The 15,182-nt window shown below is 52.0% G+C and overlaps 1 protein-coding gene across 6 annotated transcripts in view; it reads right to left on the bottom strand.

Moving 5' to 3' along the window:
• LOC146333994 (protein strawberry notch homolog 2-like) overlaps nt 1-15,182 on the bottom strand; it is a 140,173-nt gene that overhangs the window by 19,533 nt on the left and 105,458 nt on the right. For all 6 annotated transcript variants that reach the window (XR_014786424.1, XM_084825158.1, XM_084825159.1 and 3 more), the window contains 7 exons: nt 14,777-14,930; nt 11,995-12,171; nt 6,079-6,176; nt 4,745-4,827; nt 2,122-2,337; nt 1,643-1,818; nt 736-867 (listed from right to left, as the gene is read on the bottom strand). Coding sequence is in view for 5 of the 6 variants with exons in the window: in XM_084825158.1 (XP_084681284.1) it covers nt 736-867; nt 1,643-1,818; nt 2,122-2,337; nt 4,745-4,827; nt 6,079-6,176; nt 11,995-12,171; nt 14,777-14,930 (1,036 nt within the window). In the remaining variant the exon portion in view is untranslated. The remainder of the gene's footprint in view (nt 1-735; nt 868-1,642; nt 1,819-2,121; nt 2,338-4,744; nt 4,828-6,078; nt 6,177-11,994; nt 12,172-14,776; nt 14,931-15,182) is intronic.

Below are 15,182 nucleotides of genomic sequence, written 5' to 3'. Positions count from 1 at the left end.
TAATTTTTGTGAACTGCCCAGAGAGCCCTGGCTATTGGGCGGTATAGAGGAGAAATAAATAAAATAAAAATAAAATTAAAAATATTTGTGTGTATGTGAAAGGGTACTGTTCTGGGACTGTACACAAATTCCTGGGCTGAACACAAGCTCAGAGACACCCTCTTCCTTCCTTCCTTCCTTCCTTCCTTCCTTCCTTCCTTCCTTCCTTCCTTCCCTCCCTCCCTCCCTCTTTCTTTCTTTCTTTCTTTCTTTCTTTCTTTCTTTCTTTCTTTCTTTCTTTCTTTCTTAGGGCAGGCTTGTATGGGTGAAGGTGTTGCTCCAGGTCCCAAGCCATGCCAAATTATTGGCCTATGTCTGCCTGCTTGCACCATTATTTCACACCTGGGCTCCAGCTGGTGGAACCTGGGGCAAAACGCAAAGTAGATCCTGCAGGCCCAAGGTCTGGGGGATGCTGGGAATTGTAGTCACAGCCCTTGCCGGCTTCTCCTTGTTTTGTCGCTGCTTGGATACGCAGAGAGGAAGGGGGAACCAGCATGTAGAGCAAGGTGGAGATAGGGCTCAGGAGCAGAGCCCTTGCCAGGACGTGTTCTTTGGCAGATGCCCAGCCCCCGGTGCCAGCCCAGGCCTCTCCCAAAATACAGACTTGGGCCCTCTCTGTTCACACACCAACCCTTAAATCAGATCTCTCTCTCTCTCCAAGTTCCCACCTCCCCACCAGATCCCCTTGGAGCTCACTTTGTCCCCGTTCATGAAACGCTCCTTCTCCTTGAGGTTCACATGGTCGATGGAAAGCCCTTGCTCAGCCCGTGACTCAAACACCACGGAGCCCCCAGTCCGCTGCACGACGCGGCCTTTCCGCCCAGTCATCTGTGTGGGAAGGACAGAGAGAACAGGCGCTTAGCATTGGGGAGGAGAATACTGGGCTGGGGTGAGGGTAGGGGGATGGACATACAGAACCGAACCTGTGTCACAGTTCTGATCCCGGGGAGTGCTGCGCCAGAACTATCCTTTCTTCAGGATTCGAACCCGGGACCCTTGAGGTCGTGAGGCCAAGCGGAGCCCAGTGAATTACCTGGGAGTCTCCTTGCTCTGGACTCAAGAACCCCCCAGAAGGGAACAGCAGCATGTGACCTCGGCCCCTGTGATTGGCCAGTGATACTAGGCCCGCCATGACTGCCCGGGCCTGGTATAAGAGCTGTCTTCAGACTGTGCTGAGGCTGACAATCTGGGTGTGACTCCGGGGGAGGTAGAGGGCAGCTTTCCCCATCCTGACACCCTCCAAATGTGTCAGACTACAACTCCCATTCTTCCCAGCAGGGAATGACGGAAACTACAGCCTGGCTCCTTGGAAGGAGGAAACGAAAAGCCAGGGAGGAAGTTCTTGAACTGGCCCCACCCCGTCAGGAGACAAGCTGCAGCCTGAAGGGTCCTGCAACCCCAAAGGAGGCCCCCCGCTGCCTCTCTCCATGAGTCCCTGCAAGCAGAGAGTCTCACCTCCCTGCAATCCTCTCCTGTGGGGGCTGGTCACCCAATGCTACCAAGGCTGATGTCAGCTACGGGTGTGGAGAGCTCTCAACGCCAGCACTCTGGCAGACCCAGTGGCACAAACCACGCACAGCGCCTCCCCCCCACCACACCCCACCTCTGCCACGCATTCCGGGCCTCCAAAGTGATCGATCAGCTCGTCTAAGGTATTGAGAGGTAGTTCTTTGCCCAGTGCCTTCACTTCCGTCAGCAGGTCCTGCTTCAGCGACTCCACGTGCTCCAATGTCCCCAGGCCCTGCAACTCCTTCTGGGGGTTTTGCAAATAGCCGCCGCCTACGTGGAGGGAAGGGGAGAAAGAGGTCACGGCTCCTGTTTGGATTAGTTGGTTTGCTTCGAAGAGGGGGAGGTAGAGGAACACACACGCCTTGGGCCTGCTCGCTCAGGTTTGCGCCCTGCAAACCTGGAAAGCGGCAGGACGCCTCCAGGGCGTTGAGGCCCGACCAGCCGTTCTGCCTGCACCCGCAATTTCCTGGTGACTGTAAGAGATACTGACAAAGCAGCGGCCAGCAGGGAGGGGTTCTGCCTGCAGCCTGGAGCAACATCCAGCCGGAGGAAAGGCGCCCCGTCAACCCTCACCTCGGTCCTCGCCTGCAAAGCCATTGACGGCAGTGGTGGTGCACTCGACGAAGATCACGTCATCGTTCTCGAAGAGGGACTCCGGCGAGGAGTTGAAGTCACTCTCCTGCCCCGGCTCAGAATCGGAGCTGCTGTCCGAGCTGATCTTGATGATGCCACTGGTGAGGTTGTAGGCGGGCTTCAGGAACTTGGTGGCGCAGCGGACCCTCTGCTTTCCTGGAGGATGGGAGAGCAATCGGGAGAGGCCGTTGGGGGCAGTTAGCCTTGAGCAGTTAACTGGGGGGACCAAGAAAGGTGGGTCAGAGAGGGACAGAACAAATGAAACACCTCACATAGACTTCCCTGGCCTGGTTCCCTCTCTGTGTGTTGGACTACAACTCCCAGCATCCCTCAGCCAGCTTGGGGGAAGGCCAACCTCACATGCCAGGAAGAAGGATTCTATCTGGCCAATGTTTCACCCTGAGAAGGTAGTTCTCTGCATGCGGGGAATTTTTCATTTTTGTGTATGGAAGAATGTTCGTTCAGATACGCAAACAGCTGGATTCTGAAGCGGTACAGGTCGTTCTCGCCTTGGTAAGAACTAGGCAGGCGAGACAACCAAGGAAGGAGGAGGGAGGAAAAATGGACAAAGGGCGTGTCAAGCAGGCCTCTGACGGCCACCTCCTTCACTATGGGCCAGTGGCTACCCAGTCAAGGCTCTGTGCATTCTGCAGTTCTAAAGTGCAAAATTTGGTGGCAAGCCCAGGAATTCAGCATTGCTGATGTTCACAGCTTCCTTAAAGAAAAGGAAAAAAAAGTTTCTAGCCCTTAAGAGGGTGCAAAGATGCTGAAGGCAGAGAAGCAGTAAAGAAAGCAACTGGAAGGGACAGAACAGGAGTCAAATCAATGCTGTAATTAACTTTTTCCAACTGGCTATCCCTAATAAACCCGTTAAGATTTCTGCATGCAGCAATTCAAGCGGCAAACTAAAATGTATGAGGTTTTACCCTTAAAGGGGGCCTTAAAATAATCTAACGTAAATAACTGAAATAAAATGTAGGTATGTTAACCGTTTTCAGTGCCTTGAAGGTTCCCCGCCCCCCGCCCCTAAAAACTAAATAACGTCAAGGAAGTGTGTATGCTATTGAGTCGTCATGTCTTAAGATTAGCAACAAGTAAAAAAGGGGTTTCCAAGCAAAGCTTTGCATTTGTTTGAAGGTAACATTTAAACCACACTGAGTGACTTTTACTGAATTCGACCACCAGCTACGTTTGGTTATCAGGGGGAAAAAAACCTTTTAGACATTTACACGGCACATCAAATGAACACAACAAACTTTTAGAAGTTCTGTTCGGTGAGAATGACATGCGAAATCGGATCCCTGCTGATCAGGACTGGCTGAGCGCTTTCTGGATTTCAAGTTTCCCGGAAACCCCACATCCAACTGCCTGGGATTCTTCAGAAGCCCATCCAAGAGCTCTCTGGAGGTAGATCCATAATGGTGGACAAACGCAGCCAGAAACGCAGCCCTCCCAGTGCTACAGATCTCCTGTTGCAAAATCCGCAGCTGCGGGTGGAGAGAGCTTGGCAATTGTCTTAGGAGTAGGGGGTTAAGCAACCGGGGGCTCTCCTGATGCTGTGGACTACAGTTCCCAACAGCCCCAGACCGCCTGGCCAGTGGTGAGTCTGGGCCAATCTGGCAGGCACCAGGTTGCCTTCCTCTGTCCTTGGGCACACCCTCTGTTCTCACGGAGACTGGGTCATGCCCCAGAACCCCTGAGTGATCCCACGAATGTAAGCCACCAAAGGCAGAACTGGATGCGGCACTTGCCCTGCTGTTTGCTGTGCTCAGTCTTTTAAAAATAAATCGCCATTTGGCTGAGCACGATCAGAACTGTGGTGTGTGCGTGGGGGGTGGGGGGCTTTAAGTCTTCCTCTCACCACAGTCCCGATGCGATCCCCCCCTCCAAGATCTCCTAATCATGCTTGGAACAATTGTGACCACAGCAGGAGTAAAGGGTTAAAGCGACCTTTCCTGGACCTCTCGGTCACTGATCCAGCTCCCTTCTCAGCCAGCTATTCATTTTTTCAAAATATCAGGTATGCCAGAGCAAACTGCATGATGAATTCTATGTCTAGTTTGGCCCCCAGTTAAGTGGGAACGGAGCAGGGGTATGGGACATCTTATTTTGGTTGCAATAAAGGTTCAGATATACACCTGTTCAGCCCAGAAGTGTGGGGAAGGCGACAGCAACGCTTAGACTGCAAGGTAAGGAAAGATTAATAACGATGATGATGATGATGTAATTGATGAATAAAATAAGTCTGTTTAGGAGGAGGGGAATGAGAGAGCAAGGATCAGGGCAGGAGGGTGCGTTAGAAATCCAAGACCACGAAAGACAGTTAAAGCAGGCACATGCCTTGGGGGAAACCCTGTTGCAAGGGGATGGAAAGAAGGATTTCAAAAATAGCATGGAAATAAAAGCAGGATGGAACAGCGGAAGTACAAAAGTGAAGGAGGGGAGGGGAAGGGAGGAAAGGGAAGTTGTGGGGAGGGATATCACCACAAATTGTGACTGCGCTGCAAGAGGGCTCAGGGTACCAGGTTTGGGGGAGGGGGGGCAGAGGAGAGAAAGGTCTTACGTTTTCTTTTAATGCCAGTTCCTCTTTCTCTTTTTCGTTTGGTTGAAGGAAAGTGCTTCTGAATTAGTGAGAGAAAGACGCCTCTGAAAGTTAAGATGCAATATTTTATTCTAGCTGCCCCAAGGGAGCGAACCGCTACTGACTGTACAAAAAAGGCGAAAGCACAAAAACAGACATAACAAAAACAGAACGGGGGGGGGGGGGCTGGTTAGCAGGTTCGAACCTTCTGTGACATCACGGCAGTGTGGCCAACAGGCTGTTGTGGGCGGGCGATGGGACACCCGGGCCCTTGACATCACTTGGCTATGGCAGCCCATTGGCTGCGCTGGTGTGATGTCACAGAAGGTTCAAACAGGCTAACAGAGGGTTGTGTCAGGAAGAGTGTCAGTGCTCCAGTGCTGGGATAACTGGGGAAGATGGCTTGGGCAGGGGAGGATCCACAGATGGCCTACCGTTGGGGGGACCAAGCACAGTTGCTGGAAGGGGGCTTAGGAGGTATGTGGGCCCCAGAGGCAGGAGGGGATGTGTGGTGGTGGTGGAAATTTACACAGGACCTTGAACAGCTGTGGCAAGGAGCTCCAAGGGCTGTATTTGGCACATTGTTTCAAATATATATCTATATTGGCCAGACCTTTGGCCCTGATCCATCCTTGCTTTGCTCCAGGAAGAACAGTTAGTCTTCCCCATAGGAAGAGAAGGCAGGTATGGAGTAAGCAACAGGCTGCATCACTTACACAGCTGTAGCTGGGGCTGGGGGGGTGGGGACACCTAAAAGCAGGAAAAGGGAAAACCAAAAAATTAAATGCCAGACATGAGATTGGGTGGTCTCAGTGTAGATGATGGGGAAAATACAGGGATTCTATGGGATGCAGAGTCCCGTCCCCCCACCATAAAAACATGCCCTCCCGTAGACACACACCGGTTGATGAGGAAGGCGGTGAGAGCCTGGATGACAACCAAGACCAAAATCAAAACAAAAATGGATAGTGTGGATGTGAGACTGACCCGGCGTGGGTTCAGAGGGATGTTTAGGAAAGAGGGAACGGGGTTGGGAGATGAAGGGAAGGACCTCCGGGGAGACACCAGGCCATATTTCCATGGCGTACAGCCCCCCCCCCCCCAGTAAATACTGTCATCACCACTGCCCCCTGGCACCTGGGGGAAGCAGCCCAGACAAGATGGCTATGGTCTCTGGGCTCTGAAAAGGCTGGGCACTGCGAGGGGGAAACCACCCCATCCCAAATACGGTGCCCTTGTTGGACAACTTGGGAGTCTTAGGGATGACACCGCCACCCCGCACCCCGTCTCTGGCAAGGGAGAACGCCAGAACTCACTCGGCAGCAGACACAAAGCAATTCAGGTGCCCCTCATTCTCGTCCAGGACTTCCCGGGTCCGGGCCTCGCCTGTTGACTGCAGGCCTATCACAACACACTGTGAAAGGGAAACAGAGGGATCGTCAGCGGGGAATTTCCTGCCTGGGGGGAGAAGGTGGCAGCTGGATGGGGACCGCCACATTCCCCCCCCCCCACTGCTCCTGCCCCACAATATAAAAACATAATGAAACAGTGTAAAATCGCTACAAAATTTAACGTCATGGAACACAGGCCAAACTAAAAAGCAGTAGTCGTGGAAGATCAAACAAGCACTACCGTGGCTTTTTGAAAAATGGAATGACTAAAAAACCTGGGGAGAATAAAAAGGGCTTCACCAGGAACTGAAAAGAGCATGATGTAGCCGCCAGGCAACCCTCTCTGGGAAACTCATTCCACAAAAAGGGAACCAACCCCCAAAAGGCTCTGTCCTTAGTAACCACCTGCCTTGACTGATACGCAGGGCCTCTGAAGATGATGTTAGGGTCTGGGCAGGTACAGTCAGGGCCAGCAATATTGGAACAAGGATAACTGTTTTGGCAGTTGGCCTCTGTCCACCACCACATCGAAGTTGAAAGGAAACACACCCAGATGGGAGTGAAGTCAGGACTTCCAGCTGTAATGCAAGGAGTGTGACAAAAGTGGGGCACTGACCATTCAGGAAGGACAGCCAGTGGCAGGCGCACACCCCCATCGTTGCAGGCTCATAAGTAATGGAGCAAGCCAATGTCATTTCAAACTGAAGGGTCGCCTTTAATGCCTGGGTGAAAATCCTTTGCAGTCAATGACTGCCTGAAGCCTGGAACCCATGGACATGACCCAATGCTGAGTTTCCTCCCTCGAGGTGCTTTGCCAGGCCTTCACTGCAGCTGCCTTCAGCTGCTGCTTGTTTGTGGGTCTTTCTGCCTTCAGTCCTGTCTTCAGTAGGTGAAAAGCATGCTCTACTGGGTGGAGATCAGGTGACTGACTTGGCCATTGAAGAACATCCCACTCTTTGCCTTGAGAAACTCTTGGGCAGCTTTTGCTGTATGTTTTGGGTCATTATCCATCTGCAATGTGAAGCGGCGTCCTATCTGTTTGGCAGCATTCGGCTGAATCTGAGCAGAAAGTATAGCCCTATGCACTTAGAATTCGTCCTGCTGCTTTTATCAGCAGTCAGGTCATCAGTAAACACCAGTGACCCAGTTCCACTGGCAGCCATACATGCCCAGGCCATAACACTGCCTCCACGAAGTTTGACAGATGATGTGGCATGCTTGGATCATGAGCTGTTCCTTTCCTTCTTCATACTTTTCTCTTCCCATCATTCTGGTACAAGTTAATCTTGGTTCCTCAGTCCAAAGAATCTTATTCCAGAACTGGGCAGGCTTTTTTAGGTGTTTGCGGGCAAAGGCTAATCTGGCCTGTCTGTTCTTGAGCGTGACCAGTGGTTTGCGCCTTGTTGTGAAGCCTCTGTATTTAGCCTTCATAAAGCCGTCTCTTGACTGTAGATGTTGACTGTGACATGCCTACCTCCGCAAGGGCGTTCTTGACCTGCCTAGATGTTGCGAAAGGGCTCCTCTTCACCATGAGCAGAATTCTGCAGTCATCCACTTTAGTTGTCTTCCGTGGTCTGCCAGGCCTTTTGCTGTTGCTGAGCTTGTCAGTTAATTCCTTCTTTTTCAGGATGTCCCAAACTGTTGTGTTGGCCACTCCCACTGCTTTTGCTATCTCTCTGATGGGTTTATGTTGTTTCCTCGGCCTAATGATGGCCTCCTTCACTCGCATGGACACCTCTTTGGACCTCATGTTGAGAGTTCCAGTGAGCAGCCACCAAATGCAAATGTGACACTCAGAACCACCTCCAGACCTTTTGTCCGCTTGCTTGGTCATGGGGCACCCAGGAAACAGGCCGCCCCTGGCCATGCAGCTGCTTGCCAGCCATTCGTTCCATTACTTATGAGCCCCCAACGATGGGGGTGTGTGCGTGCCACTGGCTGTCGTTCCTGAATGGTTAGTGCCCCACTTTTGCCGCACCCCTTGAATTACAGCTGGAAGTCCTGACTTCGCTCCCATCTGGGTGTGTTTCTTTTCAACCTCAATGTGGTGGTGTGCAGAGGCCAACTGCCAAAACAGTTATCCTTGCTCCAATATTTCTGGCCCTGACTGTATATACGGGAGGAGATGATCCTTCAGCCAAGCTGAAGCTGTTCAGGGCTTTAAAAGTCAGGACCGGCGCTTTGAATCAGGCCCAGAAACAGACTGGAAGTCGCTGCAGATCCTAAAGGACTGGAGTAATCTGTTCATATCAATACGGACACAGAATAATGGGCTCAAGTGACAGGAAGCCAGATTCCGGCTGAACATCAGGAAAAACTTCATAATGGTTAGAGCAATACGAGAATGGAACCCATTCCCTAGGGAGGTGGTGGGCTCTCCCACACCGGAGGCATTCAAGATGAGGCTGGACCACCATCTGTCAGGGATGCTCTGACTTGGATTTCTGCATTGAGCAGGGGGTTGGACTCGATGGTCTCACAGGCACCTTCCAACCCTACTATCCTATGATTCTATGAACCAGTCCCTGCTAACAATTTCGCTGCTGTAGTTTGGACCAGTGGAATCGTCTGGACCATTTTCAAAGGCGGCCCCATGTAGAACGCAATGCCGTAACCCAGGCAGGAGGTTACCGGAGCATGGATAACCGCTAGGCTCTCTCTGTCCAGAAAGGGTCGTAGCTGATGTATCGGCCTAAGCTGATAAGAGGTGCTCTGTGCCCCCGAGGCCACCTGGGCCTCCAGTGACAGCGCCGGATCCAAGAGCGCCCCCAAAGAATGAACCTGATCCTTTAGGGGGAACGCTACCCCTTCCAGAACAGGTTGAACACCACTCAGCCAGGCAGACAAACCTCCGTCTTGTCTGGATTGAGTCTCAGTTTATTGGCTCTCATCCAGTCCATTACTGCACCCAGGCACTGATTCAGAACACCCACAGCCTCACCTGGGTTTGATAGAAAGGAGAGACAGAGCTGGGTGTCATCGGCATATTGATGACGCCTCAGCCCACGTCTACAGATCACCTCTCCCAGAAGTTCCAGGCTGAACTGCACGGGGGATAAAACAGAGCTCCTGTGGATGCCCAGAGCAGAACTGCCAAGGCACAGAGCAATAATCCACCAGCACCACCTTCTGGGATCGGCCATCCAAGTAGGAGCAGAACCACTGCAGTGCGGTGCCTACAACTCCCTGCCCAGACAACCTATCCAGAAGGTTGATGGTATTGTAAGGCGCAGAGAGGTCCAAGAGAATCAAACAGGGTCACACTCCCCGTGTCCCTCTCCTGGCAAAGGTCATCCTGCAGGGCAACCAAGGGAGTTTCTGTTCCAAAACCAGGCCTGAAGCCTGACTGAAACAGATGTCAATAATCCATTCCATTCATGCATATCTGGAGCTCGCTGGCAATGACCCGCTCAAGAGCCTTGCACAGAGATGGCATGTTGGCAACGGGCCTATGGTTGTTAGCATCTTCTGGGGCTGGGTCAGGCTTCTCTGGGAGTGGCCAAATTACCACCCCCTTTAAAGAGGTCGGTCCCACCCCCTCTCAAGGAGGGATTCCAACCTCCTGGACCCAGCCAGAAACCCCTTCCCTATTAGCCATGAAGAGCAAGATTGACAGTGTGGTGTAGTGGCGAGAGTGTTGGACTGGGAGTCGGGAGATCCGGGTTCAAGTCCCCACTTGGCCGCGGAAGCTCACTAGGTGACTTTGGGCCATCCAATCAAACTATGCCAATCAGAACTGATGCCTGGGGAAGCATTCTGGGGCTGGGCAGGGCCAAAGAGAAAGAGGCAGAACTAAGGGCAAATAGGGTGGGGCAGATTGAGAGCCTGGGCCCGCGATTCCCCGCCCCAGCACGGCAGGACATTCTGGCTGCAAACAAAGTGATCTCCCCAAAGGTTGTGCGGGCAGGTCCCAGAGTGCTACCAAGGGTTCCGTCCTCTTTCGCCTGGGCCCAGATCACAGCAGGCTGCAACCCACTCGGAAAAGCTCTTCTGGACAACACAGAGAAGATGCAATTAACTCCCTCTTTGCCACCCTCACCGCCATGGTGAAGGCAGACAAAGGGGGTGGCAGAGAGAGAGAGAGAGAAAAGGGTGTGGCAGAGAGAGAGAGAGAAGGGTGTGGCAGAGGGGGGGAGAGAAGTGGTAACCCATCTATGTTTGGCTCTGGCCCTGCTCATTGCTGATATGTAGCCCCTGACAGCTTACCCACAGGAATGCAGCCCTCAACAGTAACCTATGGCTGCGAGAGCTGGACCATAAGGAAGACTGAGCGAAGGAAGATAGATGCTTTTGAACTGTGGTGCTGGAGGAAAATTCTGAAAGTGCCTTGGACTGCAAGAAGATCAAACCAGCCCATCCTCCAGGAAATAAAGCCAGACTGCTCACTTGAGGGAAGGATATGAAAGGCAAAACTGAAGTCCTTTGGCCACATCATGAGAAGACAGGACACCCTGGAGAAGGTGCTGATGCCAGGGACAGTGGAAGGCAAAAGGAAGAGGGGCCGACCAAGAGCAAGGTGGATGGATGACATTCTGGAGGTGACAGACTCGACCTCGGGGGAGCTGGGGGTGGCCACGGCTGACAGGAAGCTCTGGCGTGGGCTGGTCCAGGAAGTCACGAGGAGTTGGAAGCGACTGACCAAATAAACAACACAACACCTTGTTTAGAGTTACATCCAAATCAGGCCCTGTGGCTTGTTCCTCTCCTAACAAGCCAGAATTGTAAACCAAGGAATAGACCCTGGACTTGCGATTCTGGCTTGTTCAGAGAGCAAGAAGCCAGAGAGCCCAGGTTCAGATACAACACTAAACATTTTCAAATAATTTTAACAGCCACTTGGCATCTTGCACCAGCTGCTGGGCACCAGTCAAGATGAGCTCAACAGTCACCTCCCCTCTCCTCAGCTCCAGGGCTAAGCATTCTAAGGAACAGCGATTTATCATTATCTACTTATCAGGTCTCTGTTGCAACCTGAATACACATTTACAGTCAGCTGCAGCCAAACGGGAGCAGATGGCGACACGGGGTGCAGAAGTTGGCAACTTGGCTGCTTGACACATGAATGAGAATCAGCGATAAGAGGGAGAACATCAAAAAGGGAATGGCCATCCCGCCCAGAGAGATGCAAAACCCAGGAAATCAGCACAGCTAAAACCCAAGAGCAGACCAGTCAAACCTATCGTACGAAAAAGACACGGAAGACACGTTGGTCTTGAAAGCAGGGGCGGGGAACCAGTCGCCCTCCCAATGTCATCGGACTCAAGTTCCCATCAGCCACAGCCAGCCTGGAAGGATGGGAGTTGTGGCACAGCCACAGGGGAAGGAAAAGATTGCTCCCCCGCCCCCACTCCTTCAATGCTGTTCTAAAAATTTGTAATGGTGCAGCCCGGTGGGCCCCAGTTGCCAGGGGTGCTTTGCAGGGCACAGAAATCCTGTCCCTCAGCTTTGGAGATTTCTGGAGGCGCTGGCCGCACACTGCCTCAACATCCTTATGGACAAGAGATTTGCCCTTTTATATCAGGGATGAAGATTTTGGATCAGGGCCAATTCCCCCTTCCTCTTGACTATTGCTCATGCGGCCGTCAGGCTGAGAGCTTCTGTGCCCATTTTAAACGATGGCAGAGATTTCCCATCATGCCACGTGCTTGCGTCAGCCTTTTTGCTGCCCCCCTCCAACCTGAAGGAGAGCCTTTGCCAGTTCAACTTTGGATAACTGCTGGAATCAGCTTCTCTTTTCCGTACAAAGATGGGGCAAGGAACGCAGCCATACCGAGGGCACCCCTGCAGTTTGGCGCACTGCCACGCGGCTGTTCACATTTTACGCGGCTGTTCACATTTTACCTTGTCCTTGCTCAGCTCCTCCTTGGCCAGTTCAACGAGGCGAGGGACTTTTGCAGCGATGCACAGGTACTTGAAGAAGCGCTGGTGAGCAGACCAGAACTGTCCCCAGAGGGACTTCCGGGACTCTAAGCCGATCAGGTCCGCAGCTTGCTGGAAAGCGACCAGGGCTTTTGCCCACTGGAGACAGGAAAAGAGAGTGACAGTTTTCTTTCATTTCTGCTTGCTGGCTGTCATTTAGCACCCGCCAAATTGGAATAGTTGCATTTATTTATTTATTCATTCATTCCATTCCATTTCTATACCGCCCAATAGCCGAAGCTCTCTGGGCGGTTCACAAAAATTAAAACCAAACGGCACACAATAAAACAATTTAAAATATATAGAACATTAAAACCACAATATAACAATACAACCACAATAAAACCTAGCAGCAGTACAGGAGTTTAAAATACAGATTTAAAACAGCAAAGCTAACAGTCTAGAAAGCTAAAATGCCTGGGAAAATAAAAAGGTCTTCACCTGGCGCCGGAAGGAATACAATGTAGGTGCCAGGCGAACCTCACTAGGAAGCTCATTCCACAGCCAGGGTGCCACAGCAGAGAAGGCCCTCCTCCTAGTAGCCCCCCGCCTCACTTCCTTTGGCAGGGACTCGCGGAGGAGAGCCGCTGAGGATGATTTTAGGGTCCGGGCAGGCACATATGGGAGGAGGCCATCCTTCAGATAGCCTGGCCCCAAGCCATTAAGGGCTTTGAACGTTAACACCAGCACTTTGAATCGGGCCCGGAAATGGACTGGCAGCCAGTGCAGCTGGAAAAGTACTGGCGTAATATGAGCTCGCAGGCCAGTCCCTGTTAACAATCTTGCTGCCCTATTTTGGACCAGCTGAAGTTTCCGGACCGTTTCCAAAGGCAGCCCCACGTATAACGCATTGCAGTAATCCAGACGGGAAGTTCTCAGAGCGTGGATCACTGTAGCTGGGCTCTTTCTGTCCAGATAAGGGCGTAGCTGGTATACCAGCCTAAGCTGATAAAAAGTGCTCCGTGCCACTGAGTTCACCTGTGCCTCAAGTGACAGTTCTGGATCCAAGAGCACCCCCAAACTACGAACCTGATCCTTTAGGGGGGGGTGCAACCCCCTCCAGAACAGGTTGAATATCACCTAGCCGGGCAGACGAACCACCCACTAACAGTACCTCCGTCTTGTCTGGATTGAGTTTCAGTTTATTAGCCCTCATCCAGTCCATTACCGTGCCCAGGCACTGGTTCAGAACAGCCACTGCCTCACCTGGTTTTGATGAGAAAGAGAGGTAGAGCTGGGTGTCATCCGCATATTGATGGCACCTCAGCCCACACCTCCGGATAACCTCCCCCAGCGGTTTCATGTAGATGTTGAACAGCATGGGGGATAGAATAGAGCCCTGTGGAACCCCATGGCACAATTGCCATGGCACAGAGCAATAATCCCCCAGCACCACCTTCTGGAATCGGCCATCCAAGTAGGAGCGGAACCACTGTAGTGCAGTGCCTCCTACTCCCAACCCAGACAACCTATCCAGAAGGATACCATGGTCGATGGCATCGAAAGCCGCTGAGAGGTCCAGGAGAATCAACAGGGTCGCGCTCCCCCTGTCCCTCTCCCGGCAGAGGTCATCCCACAGGGCGACCAAGGCAGTTTATCTAAGTCACAGTCTGCCTTTCCACCCAAAAATGGCACTCGAGGCGGTTTCCATCGATAAAATCCAGATTAAAATTCTTTAGTGAAACAGCATAAAAAGAAATCAATTAAAAACACAATAATCAAAGAAATAAACGGCACCCAACCCATGAAAGCCCCCTCTGGCAAGAGACCCACTTACACGCCAAAGGCCTGTTTGAATAAAAAGGTCTTTGTGTCCCAGCAGAAGGACAACAGAGAGGGAGCCAAGCTAGTCTCCCTCAGCAGGGAGTTCCACAGCCTGGGAGCTGCCACTGAGAAGGCCCTCTCTCATGTCTCCAGATGCAGCTCTGATGGAGCAGGACCGAGAGAAGGGTCTTCCTGGAAGATCTTAAAACCTAGGTGTTGGAGAAGGAAATTTTGTAGCAGGAGGGGGAAAGGGACACTGTTTTTCTTTTCCACCTTCCAGAAGCTATCCCCTCTGTGCTGTATTAGCCATAAAGGGCTTGGTACCTGCATGCATACTGGAGGTGGGGGGAGGTCTCAGGAGAGTGGGAAAAGGAAAAGCTGTCCTTTGGCATTTCAGGGGGGGGGGGCAGAAAAATGAACAGAATTGCAAACAGCAGAAGAGCCGCCATCCCCTGGGACACTAAAATACCTGGGACACTAAGAGGCTGCGCCTTGCCAAAAAGCAGATGCAGAACGGTGCTTGCAAAAAACAACAGGGCAGATGACTTGAGCGAGTGAGCCAAGCTGTGCAGGAGGTCCAGAACAAAAAAGCAGCAAAAGCCCTGGGTTCAAACAAATAAAATACCAGAAGTCCCAAAACAGGGCAAGAGAATGTGTTCTGAAAGGTGCCAATGAAATGTATTATTATGCCTGCTGCTACGACTGAACCCAACATGTTTTGGAATAAAGTGCTCCTTTGTCAGGGACGATCTCACCAACCCAACCCATCAGAAACAGGGTCCTCCAGCTTCCAAAGAGGGTGGCTATCTCCTCTTACACCATCAGGGTATCTAGAATTTGGGTTGCTACTGGTGTCTGTTCCGAAAGGATAGTTTCATCAGCATCTCCAAGAACACGTTCCTTTCTCACGTTGCAGCCTGGGGCTGAATGGAAACCTCACCAGCTGGGCTGCCTTATTGTAGATGAGCTTATAATCCGGGTCCAGGGGAATCTCCTCGATCCGGAAGGTGACCCCCGAAAAGCTGAGCTGCCGTGCAATGTACATCCCGCTCACTTTCATGTCCATGGCGACAATCTCCATCGCCCCGATGCCCCTGCGGGGAGGACCAGAGAAGCATGTGAGAACGAACAACGGGTGGACTCTGGACTTCCCATAGGGCTGATTGCAGAAAGGCTCTGGCACTGGTTTCAGGAGGACGATTGGAGTTGAGGGTGCCGGGTCTGGGATGGTGAGGTTAGGGCTTCGTTGGTTGGAACCAGCCTCTTGAATTACGCGCTGTATACAAGCGGAGGTTCCTTGTCCCTGATCTCAATTGATAGAAGAAAGGTGAACTGCAAGCCTGTTC

The sequence above is a fragment of the Heloderma suspectum genome, chromosome W (genome assembly GCF_057233095.1).
Source record: "Heloderma suspectum isolate Gila_16-S chromosome W, 16-S_ref, whole genome shotgun sequence".
NCBI classification, from domain to species: Eukaryota; Metazoa; Chordata; class Lepidosauria; order Squamata; family Helodermatidae; genus Heloderma; species Heloderma suspectum.
The sequence above is the reverse complement of the archived record's forward strand: the minus strand, read 5'-3'. Positions and strand labels throughout refer to the sequence as shown.